This window comes from Acanthaster planci, linkage group LG14 (assembly GCF_054643075.1).
Source record: "Acanthaster planci isolate LZ-2023a linkage group LG14, COTS_SCS, whole genome shotgun sequence".
Lineage (NCBI taxonomy): Eukaryota > Metazoa > Echinodermata > Asteroidea > Valvatida > Acanthasteridae > Acanthaster > Acanthaster planci.
The window spans coordinates 8,917,188-8,928,430 of NC_141790.1; the positions used below are offsets into that span (position 1 = coordinate 8,917,188).

At 44.8% G+C, this 11,243-nt stretch overlaps 1 protein-coding gene across 1 annotated transcript; it reads right to left on the reverse strand.

The window, feature by feature from the left end:
• Window positions 1–3,484: 3,484 nt before the first annotated feature.
• On the reverse strand, window positions 3,485–10,505 carry LOC110980826 (uncharacterized). Its single transcript, XM_087145804.1, has 6 exons — window positions 10,490–10,505; window positions 8,135–8,359; window positions 7,318–7,483; window positions 6,169–6,296; window positions 5,311–5,583; window positions 3,485–3,953 (listed from the first exon to the last, which is right to left on the reverse strand). Exons 1-6 carry the CDS (start codon window positions 10,503–10,505, stop codon window positions 3,754–3,756), a joined length of 1,008 nt encoding a protein of 335 aa, XP_087001930.1. The 3' UTR covers window positions 3,485–3,753.
• Between the last annotated feature and the right edge of the window lie 738 nt (window positions 10,506–11,243).

Consider the following 11,243-nt stretch of genomic DNA (forward strand, 5'->3'; position numbering starts at 1 on the left):
AGACTGTATTCGCGGGGTACCGATTTCAGTCGTATTCCTGTATTGTATACATTTGTACAAGGTGAGTGTGGGTTGGAATGAAATTGTAGAATAAAGTCTGGTTCTTTAAATTTAACGTTTGCAAATGAATACACTACGTTGGGGAATCTGACTGAAACTGCCCCCCCCCGCGCATACTGTCTACCGTGCTGATTGCATTTGTATGAAAGAATAATTCCAAAATATTCTAACCAGCGGCGTATCCAGCTTTTGGTGGGGGTGGGGGCGAATTCAAAAGCGAATGCAGCTTTGGGGTCATTCAACATGATGTTTGGGGAGAAAAAGAGAAATCAAAAGCCTTACTTGTGGTCCTAACATCGTTATCTCATGGTGTTGTTTTCATAGGATTTGGTGCTAATATTTAATAAATAAATATACCGATTATTTTCTTACCAATCATAAGTATTCTTTAATATTCACGATTCCATCGCTGGATACACCACTGTTAACAACCTCCTCGGAACACGCAGGTTCAAGAAATGTACAGAATTAGTGCCTGTTTTAGTTTCCACTGACGTAATGTCTATGCCTCTAATGCGCCCCCTCCAGATGCTTTTTTATTATTCTGCACACAGAGTCACAAAATAGCGGTTGGACGAGTACTTTTTTACACCATGTATTTTCCTATTGGATGATGATTCTTGAGAAAAGACTAGTCTTCTTTTGCCACGCGGAAGCTTATCCCGTTCAATTGTCGAACTTTGCTTCCCTTTGAAAAAAATTCTTTCAGCCCCACAGTTATCGCCTTTGTTCAAGCAAGGACCATTGTGTTTAAGGTCGGGTTTCCCCGCCGTGATGTGTAGGAAAACAAAATTGCATCTGGGAGGCTTTTGTATAAAATAACTTGCCTCTGAAGTTTTCTGCGTCTTTCCCGCCCCTCCCTCTCTCTGAACAAAAATGTTGACAGTTGGGTTTTTTCGGCACCATGTTCAGTGGGGTAGGGTCAGCCTATAAATTATTCTTAATAACTAAATTTAGTCTTGCAATTAGTATATGTACATGTATTCGTAAGTACCATCCCTACTCATACGAGACCCAAAACTTACTCACTTGGGCTGTGTCTGAATTACCTGGCTCCGTCTAAAATTATGCACAAGTCTATGGCAGTGATTGCGGCTGGTTCCCCTAGTAACAGAGTACCTTCTTCAGGGAAGGTACTCGGTTACCGAAAGCTCGGCAATCACATATTTCAGAGCACTGATTTGATAAAATATTCTTGTCGATATTCTGATCACAGTGCTACACAGCCCTTCCATATTCCCCTAGTAACAGAGTTGTGTGCAATTTCAAGCCACAGCAGTGATATTAACGGGTGAACGGTCACGTGCCATTTCAAACCTTTTTTCGTCATTTGAATCTAGGGGCGTAGCCTCGGAGGGCCTGTGGACACGTCACCCCAGCCCAGGGCCCCCCCCCCACTAAAAAATGAGCTTACCCCCCAAAAAAACCACATCACTGAAAGTTGGTGCCCCCCCCAATTCTGGTGCCCCCCCAGTAAAACCTTAGCTACCCCACTGTTTGAATCCACCTTCACCTGACTGCAAACCCTCATTTTCATAACATCCTCTGTGCAGTTCCCCACCCTACCCAGCCCAAGGGGGATGTGTGCTTTGTTTCACTCTAGAACCGAGTGGACATAACATCTTTTCGGCCTGGGATGTGACATACTTTTAACGTACGCGCGCGATGCATCATCATGTACTATACATGTACATACATGTACAGCACATGTACTTCAGAATCGCCATGACCCAAAATCACTTCGTGCCCGGGAATGGCCTCTGACCCCTGCATGTAAGTATAAACACAGCACCTCCAAAGAGTATGGGGAAAAGTCCACGCATGGCAAATCTCTTTGAATTCAGGGTCTGCAGATCCACCATAGAAGCTACGCATGCTTACCCAGCAACTGTGACGGCACGAATGCACATACAATGCATGAAGTATTGTTCAGCATGGGAATTGATAAAGTGTGTTTGGCATTGCCTGTTGCCAACACCTATGGCTTTAAAGTGCCGGCAAGTGAGATGAGCAATGACAGTATTACTCTGCGTGTTAGTCCATAAAAGGCTGGACTCTACGGGTAGGTTATCGCCCATGTAATCATCTTGACACCAACGTGTGACGGAACCACGGTCGGGGTTGATAGACCACGAGGCGGTCCTACTTGTAATCCAGCTGTCAATGAACCCGCCATGTTGACACGCGTCAGCCGGACAACCGGTCAAGCTGGCCCGACCAAACGAAGCAGAGGCAACACAGTGACCACAGCAAGTTTTTTAGGGGGAGGGTCGCACCACCAGGTACCCACAGAAACAAGCTGAAAACTGCAGGAGGATTGACGGCTGTCGAACAGCGAGGTTAGGGTTAGAGCAAGCTGCAACGCCTGCACGTGGGAGGGTTGCACTCTGTCGTTTGAGAATAAACCCTGCATGCGCCGTTTTATTTATCGATGAATGTTTTATGCATATGCATGCCGGCAGCGCGTACGTCTGAATAAATCGTTTCGAACTTGTAGATGGTGCTGTATAAAACCCAGTCAATAGAAGTACAAGTACACAAACCTTAATTTGCTCAGCCTTCCTTTTTATTATTGATCATCCATGTCCTGATTAGCATAATCTTTGAGCAAGACGGGAGAATATCTTTTAACTCTGACGGCAAAGCATAGCCTCCGAAAACATTAGAAGCCATGGCACTGGTTGGACTGTTCTCACACGCACATTACTTGTGCGTGCATTTGGCAAATCAGATCCAACGCGCACTCCATACCTCCTGTCCACACACCCACACACATCTGGAAAGGGGTCGACAGATTTCGCGCGTTGTGATTGGCCAACGCGTCGCAAACTCTTGGAGGCGCACTGTTGAGAATCGCCCGTATTGTATATGGGACGGAGAGAACCCCTTCCTTTTTGTCTTGGTTTGTCTTGTTGTGCCTGAATCTCGGGAATCCTTTGCAGACATGGGGGGGGGGGCTTGTGCTCAATAACAATAGTCTACAGAGTGTCTATAGGGTTTGGGCATGTAGGGGGAACCCCTCTGTCCCATATCTTGCCAGATTTAGATGGTCGTCAAATCCCAGTGTCAAACGGAGACTTTCCACGTAAGTGTCACCGTGACAAATTGGCAGGCAGTGCACATGGAAAAGATTTATTGCCCAGACAAAGTTTGAACAAAAATAATCGATTTTTTTTGTAATTCATCGCTTTTCATTAAGCCTGCTTCATGGTAACTTGCTCTAAAAGATTTCATTGCAAAACCCTCACTATCTGAAGTTTCTCCCCTTTTTGACACTTTCCGGAATGTTGCAGGATAACAATTTCTCATTTTCTCTCTCTCTTTCTTTCTCCTGATGACGAGCAGAGCATACTGCTCAAAACGTCGAGTACCACTGGTTCTTTTCAGAACCGCAAATACTCACAAAAGAGATACGTCCATGCATCATTGCATGGTGCTACCGCAAACCTACTTTCTATTTCTCGGTACGGTGGTCATCGCACCATCGGGCATTAAGCCATACCAGCAAGTCCTGAGGAAAAACCTTTTTTTAAATCAGCCTAGCTCAATTTGGAGCCCTCAAGGAAAACGCAATGCCTGAAGTATAAAAGTCTGACCTTTTGCAGCATCTCGATATCTACAAAATACAACCAGTTTTCTCCATCAATAAGCTTGCACGTCTGAACGCATTTATAATCATGATAGTGTACCTCGTCAGATGCTGACCAGCAGAACTTGGATAACGACCATTGGGAAAATGTTTGCCAAATGCACGGCCCCCGCTGACCGATGCGATATGGCATCCCATGCGTCAATTCCATTCTCCACAACAGGAGCGATTGTCGTCGGGAGGGATGCCGTAGATTCACTGAAGGCAAGCGGGGTTGGGTCGTTAGTGTTGATGTGGTCGGTGCCTGTAGACAGTGAAAGTGGTTAGATAGTGATATAACTGAAACAAAAAGTGTTGTAAAATGAAGGCATCTATAGTCCAATTACTGTATAATCTACCCGGACGAGGGATGTTAGGGACATCGTTGTCGAAAATAAGTGGGCCATTTTTTCTCGCTTTCGGGGAAAAAGGAACGCCAGGTCTCAACCCTCGAATTCCAGATTAGCTTTGTTACCGGACCAAAAGATACCGACTGTTTTGAGAGATCTTTAGGTGTGGTACCAACAACAAGTACCATGAGAGGAATTCCTCCCGATTCCAAAAATGTCCGACCTGGCCGAAAATTCCGGACCGTCTCCGTTGATTTTCGGGCACTGTCGTCAGCGTTCACAGATAATTGGTGTGCGGGCTAGGTAAGCAGCCCTTGCACATTTTCCACAAGTGTCACGATTCAAAATGGATTCTCCACGATTCGCTTGTCTTTGTGGCATACTGATCTCAACTTCTGCACCACTGAAACGGACGTGCGCGCGCTGCATCATTCTAAAAATAGAACGAGCAACCCAGACATGATGACGTCATCTGTTATTTTAGTGGCTACCCGCCATCAATGTTATTCAAACGGCAGGGGACCAGCCTGACCTCAGCCTGTACGCGGCCACTATGATTTGTCTGTATACACTGTGGAGGTATTAAAGGTGTTCTTGTGCTTCACGAACGTTTCCCCCTGATTCGATGCGATATATATCTATGGGTTGAAACGGGTGAGGCGGGTACACTTGAACGAACCCTCGTGCATCGCACTTGGAGTCCCAGGAGCAACCTGCACAGCTTTTAACGAACTTTATAATCCACGTTTCCGTTCAAAGGAACCCCCAAGTTCACAAAAAACACACAGAACTAACCAAGGAAAGTTACGTGAATGGGACTTGAGTGGTCGCTCAAGTTGGTGCTGAAACGTTTTCTCATCATTTTCGATCGACCTGTTGTCCTTTGTTTGCTTAAAATTTCTCAAATCGAAAATTCATTGCAGACCACAAAATACTGAAATAAAAGACCACAAACTTAATGTGAATATGAATGTAAACATGAATAAGATTTTGAGCATTAACATGAGTAGGAGCATAAGTACACTACTCAAAAAATTGAAGGAACAAGAGAACAGAAAATGATTTTCACTTAACTTTAATGGCTCTTGTTCTAACAGTAGCCCATACAGACCATGACAAAAACATTCTTTTCTCTTGTTCCTTTAATTCTTTTGAGTAGTGCATAAGAATAACGAGCAGGATTATGAGTGTGACTGTGACTATAAATACGAGTGTGCATTTGGAACATGATGAACGGACATGAACTCATGTAACCTTATCGAATGAACGCACCTGCGTTGATGGGGTTGCCTTGCGTACAGTGCACATGGATACCAGTTGCCCTACTGAAGATGTGCGAGCCCGCCGCGTAGACCTCCATCTGCGTCATGTTCAGTTTCAGCACAAAGTCCGAGTTCCAATCGGTCCAGTAGAGGGTGTCGCCGTGGACGGCCAAGTCGAAGGGATAGATGCCCGTAAAGTTGAAGAGCGTTCGGCGGTTGTTCCCGCTAAGATCACTCCTCTCCAAGGTGTTGCGCTGGGCGTCGCCCCAGTACAGCCAGCCCCCTGTTGATATTAAGTGAAGTTCTATGTTCAATTTAGTATAGGTAAACGTTTGTACTCAGCGACCTATCGTATGAAGACCGGTGTTCTTGGAGCACCACACAGAGAGAAAATTGTCGGAACACACCAGGAGAATCGGCCACAGAAGAGTTTAAACAACATCTGTGACTCGTTTTCCCCAAACCAAACTTGGCCATGGACATACCACAAAGCATAAAGGAATTCAAGATCATCGCAAAACGGTTCCAGCAAACAAGTAGTGCTTCTTAATATATAAATATACATTTCTGATTAATCCAATGAAAAGCAACTCCACTAGATCCTCTCAAAACCACGGCGAGGTTTGGGAAGACTTTGTGGAATTGAGGAGGTAGACCTCGGCTACTTTTATTCTGTGGGATTTGAAACATCCCTAGAAAGTTCTCGATTGTGCCATTGGTTTCCTATACAGTGACGGATTTTGGAGGACCCAGGAGGGGTCCAAACAGAAAATACGTAGGAGATAGAGTTTGCCCGTTTATGCATAAGCGTGGCCTTCCACAAGGCCAGTTTTCAGAATGCTTATTCATGATACGGTTTGGTCATTACCTGTGAGGTCCAGAGCAATCCCGTTTGGCCAGATGATGGACGCGTCGACAAGGACCATACGATGGTTGCCATTGTAGTCCGCTCTTTCGATTTTCGCCCGGTTCCCCCAACTTGACCAGTAGATATGTCTGTTAAAAGAACTTGATCGATTACCATGTAACCGTGGTCGTTTGTTGCTGTTGTGATTGGCAAAACGCCCTTGGGAAAATTTCCTTGCGGTGGTACAAAACTGTCTAAAATATCAGCCTAAAAGGTCATTCATCTCCACTTGACGATTCCGCTGGCGCTTCTTTTATCAACGAGTACAGGTGTGGATTCGGGTTGTATTTACAAGAAATTGCACCGCGGGTTACCTGTGGGGATAACAGCATCACAAATCGATTCGGTTTTTCAATGAGGCAAGGACATTTGCGATAAGATCATCTGGCGTCACGCGCCACCTCTACGCCTGTACACGCGCCGTTGGAATATTAATACCGCGCCGGCTCGTCACAAGTTTTGGAGTCATTTTCATACGCTTTAAAAAGGCCCTAGCGTTGAATTTTGTAGGGATAGCGGAAGTATACAAACTCCGTGCAGTAATGAGTGTTCGGCAATGTGGACGGACTTATGAGAGCCCCAGAACCGAGTATGCATTATTACCTTTATATCTTTGGGAACACAAACCCGTAGCGTCTTCACACGTTGGTAATGACTGATTTGTTTGGGCTGCATGACGTAATTTCTTCGACTTCTCATTGGACAGAAGTTAATTGAACAACGGCGCATGTCAGCCTTTATGTGTGCGCCCTGACACCTGCATTCATAATGCATGTCCATTGATTTAGTAAATAAGTTTAAGTGTTACCCATGAGGCTTTGTGACTCTTGTGCTTCCTTCACTTCATTAATTCCACGAATGAGCCAGTTCGGTATTCCAACAGCGCATGCCCAGACTAGTACAAGGCTATTCGGGAACAGCTACACGCGCGCGATAGTCTGTCCTCTCAGCTCAGCCACAGTCTGACTCTGAGGCGCACTTTGTTCTTAAAAGACCCCGGCGTTTTGAAATATCGAACTGGCTCATTAGCCCAAGCCGGCGGCCAGTAACTGCACGGAGCGCACTGCCCCGAAGGATCCACACCCAGATGAAGAAAGAAATCATCCTTACCTTTCTTTCTGATCAACGGCTATTGCTCTTGGCTTCTTGAGGTGCCGACTCACAATAACTCGCCTGTCGCCTCCGTCCATCGACGCTCGCTCTATTTTGTTGCCACGGCGACCGTCTGTCCAGAACATCAACCTGGTATGGTAGTCCAGAGCCAAACCAGTGGGTTCTGAAAAGTGAATTGAGCGAAAATGTTGCCTGTTTTCCAACGCAATAACTATAGAATTTGGTTCCTTTTACAGTTACATGTATACATGAACTTCAAGTTCACGTGGATGTTTTAGATGTCATGCGCATAACCGTCAATGGGTCCTTTTTTCGTGTAAGCCCACGTTCGCAGGCAGCGTCCGAGAGCTAGCTGTTGCTTCGTCCGAATCTGGTGGCTATAAGGCTAGATATACGGGGCTTCGTCTGTTGAAAACACATGCTGGGGACAGACGCAGCCGTCTGTCCATTTCAGACATGGCCCACAACACCGGACTCACAAGGCTTTGTCCCAATGTGGTGTGTTCTGACTATGCGGCTTCGACTTTTGCAAAAGCGCAAATGTACAAAATAGGCTGCAGCCAACGACACAAGCCGTGGCCGTCTCTGCCCAATCTTCCTTTCAAACTGAGGCAAGGATTTGACTCCACTGTTGAAAATGGGCCGTGTCGGAATTATGGGCTACGACGTGCGCCCAATGTATGGAAGCCACCACCTTTAGCGGCTTCACGCATTGCCCACAAAGGCAGGTGTTATTTTGAAGCCGCATCCATGGGTCATTCAGACGCGGCCGTGTGTCGTCGTAGGACGAGTGACAGTGCATGGACCTACGCACCGACTAAACCTGACCATATCAGTATCTCTCTCCTGCTACCGTCCAGATGTGCACGGAGGATCGTGGTGTCCACGAAATCCGTCCAGTAGACCATGCCGTCGACGGGATCGTAGTCAACGGCGATCGGGGCTGAGAGATTGCCAAGGGGAAGAGGTGAAAGGTCAAAGTCTCCGAGGTCCCCGATAAAGATGGCTGCATTTACCCGGTCGGCCACGAGTACAAAATCTGTCCAAGAAAGCAGAGAAAGACCACTTTGTGGTTAAAAAAGTAAACTGCCAGAAGAGAATTTTTCCTATAGACCTAGCTCCAAACCACCAGCTTTACAATGAAACACCGCCAAATCAGTAAATGGTGCACAACAGTGTTGTAGTCAAGACCACTTACGACCTTCACAAGACCACACGAGACCAACACAAGACCTCTCGTCTGAATTCATGTCACAAGCTATTAAAATGGACTACAACAAAAGCATTCCTTTGTCATTATTACCAGTGACTTGTCTTATGCATGTCTTGTGTCTGGTCTTGTAATGGTCTCGACCACAACACTGGTGCATAACCACCAAATCTCTTCAGTTGCAGACAGTTCAAAGCTCTGCCGCAACCAGCAGTTATACTGCAACGTCACAGTACTTGTTTAAAAGAAGTCGCCCTTCTTTTTGCGGTCAACACGGAATATCTCAACGCAATGGATGTCATACCATAATTTACTAACAGTATTTTCCAAAGGTCATAATACAGAGGACGTCAATTGCATAGGTTTAGCGGCTTCCTTGCACATTACATGATAATTGATTAATCTGCGTTGGACCCAATCAACGTTAACCGTGAACATGGCCATCTGAATGGTTTGCCAAGCAAACAACGCACTAATTCACAGCAGTTGTTCGTAGGGGGTGATGGAGTTGCAGCCTAGAATACGGGTGAGTGATTATACACGCTCACCTTCTGTATCTCTTCCTTGAACGCACTACTTGTATGAGGTGTGACCAAAAATATGAAGGTCATTATGGCACGTCTGTATATATATCCACCTTGAGCAGAAGAACCCCCTCAACGGTTGCAACGAGCCAGTTTGCTGGAGAGTATTCATTTTGCTGTTAGCGACGCGACCCAAGGTATGCATTTCATGGTCGGTTGTGAACCAGCGAAGTGCAGGTCCCCCCAGGAGTCTGCATTGCCAGGATAATTACGCCCTCTGTTTGTCCTGCTCGTGGCTCATAATTTGTACCCCGAAATTTCACATCACTTGTGCCATTAAACTTTAACACGTATAGAACAAACAAAAGACACACATTGCCCAAACCATTGAGTGGTTAATTGACGGGTAAAAGCAAGGATTTAACATCTTAACTTACTTCGTGCAATGTCTATTCTGCTGAACTGTACATGTAAGCAACGCTGCATGCACATTTCAGGTTTAATTTCATTGAAATTGAGTTTATTTTGCTACAATTACACCTGAACTATTTTATCACAAACCAAGGGCGCTGCTGATGTTGGGTCATTTTAGCCATATGCCCGAACACGCGTAGTTCCAAGATTTGGGCGTCTGTAATTAATTCTATTGTTTGCATTTTTTTGACCTTGAGGGAGGGTCAGTCGGGTGGAGAATAGTCTTAGTTTCAAGACGTTAGTGCTTGATAGCGGACACCGTGCATAGTAAGTAAAAATAGTTGTGCGAGGGCGCTCTTCAACAGAAATAAAACAACTATCGATCACTGACGTCTTGGGCCAAGACTAGGTGGAGGGTAGAAAATTGGCTTGCTTGTCCCTGCAAAAGTCGGTCGCATAAAATGTTTTTTCCCTCGGTCAGAGCCAAAAATCAATACTTACTCAACGCACTTTTTGGAGACCTTGAATGACTGGCGTGCATTCCAAACCTCCCTTTCAATTTTTTTTGAAAATTTGGCTTAAAACACTGAACTAAGTTTATTCACAAAACGTAGAGTAACTTTGTAAGGAAGTGTTATTTTATTGCTTTCATTTTTGCTTTAAAGTAACAAAAATGAAGAGCTTACGTCGCCTTTAATTTCAATATGGCCGACCTATATGGACAGCGTCTATCTGCTATTGCACAAAGCCTTCCGCCGATCTTTTTTCCTCAAATACATGTATAGAGTCCGAAGCAGCTATCGGAGATGACGCAACAGTTTTCCTCATGAATATGTACATTCGCATCAGCATTATGTAACCCGACCTTCACGCAACGTGCATGAAATTGCGGATTATAGGTCGCCAATAGATACACATTTTAACGACAGCTTGACTTAAATATTTCATTGACGAGATATAGGGCTGTAGACATGAAGATATCAAGCCATCAATAAAAACGTAGTCCGGAAAATTTACTTACCGGTTTCAACCCCCATTGCAGGCCAAAGACACGGATTACATTCCTTAAGAATTAACTTCCCTATGTCAGTGCCGGAACGAGTAAAAAAACTCAACAAAAGGTATGTGAAGCTTGTCTAATGCAGTACAGAAGCTCTCTCGAAATACTCGCGTTTTAGTTGTACATGACATGTAGCCTATGCCATCATCCATAGTTCTGACCGCTGCTGCGGTTAAACGTGAAGAGTCGAGACGAAGCAATAAAGTTCATGACTGACCCCTCCAAGTAAGTAACGTACTTACTTCAATTTTATTCACTCCAGAGTTTCAGTGGATTTGGTTGGCCGGTAACTTGTGCGTTTCAACGGGCGACCTGATCAAGTGGTCTTCTCTTCTGTGATCTTTTTGTACTCACTCTTTGGAACTCTTGAAAATGACACGGTGCAGTATACCGAAAGAGAACATTGCTTTTTAGGAAAATTTGTTTTGAATGCAAACACTTTCGAATGCGAAAATATTACTCATATGTGAATAATAATTGGTCAATGTAAAAAACAGGTTTTGAAGTCTTTATTATAATGGATGCTGGTGCGAAATCATCTCAATAGATTCGGGTGAAATTTGACCAATTTTCTGGAAACGTTTTGGTTTTTAATGAACTTCTTCACGGAGATGAATACGTTGATCGAACCAAATCTGGTTTCAGGGCTGAGAGATTACTGTGAATTTCCATTAGTTCAACGAATTTAGTTGAATTTTGATGCGACATTGTCGTC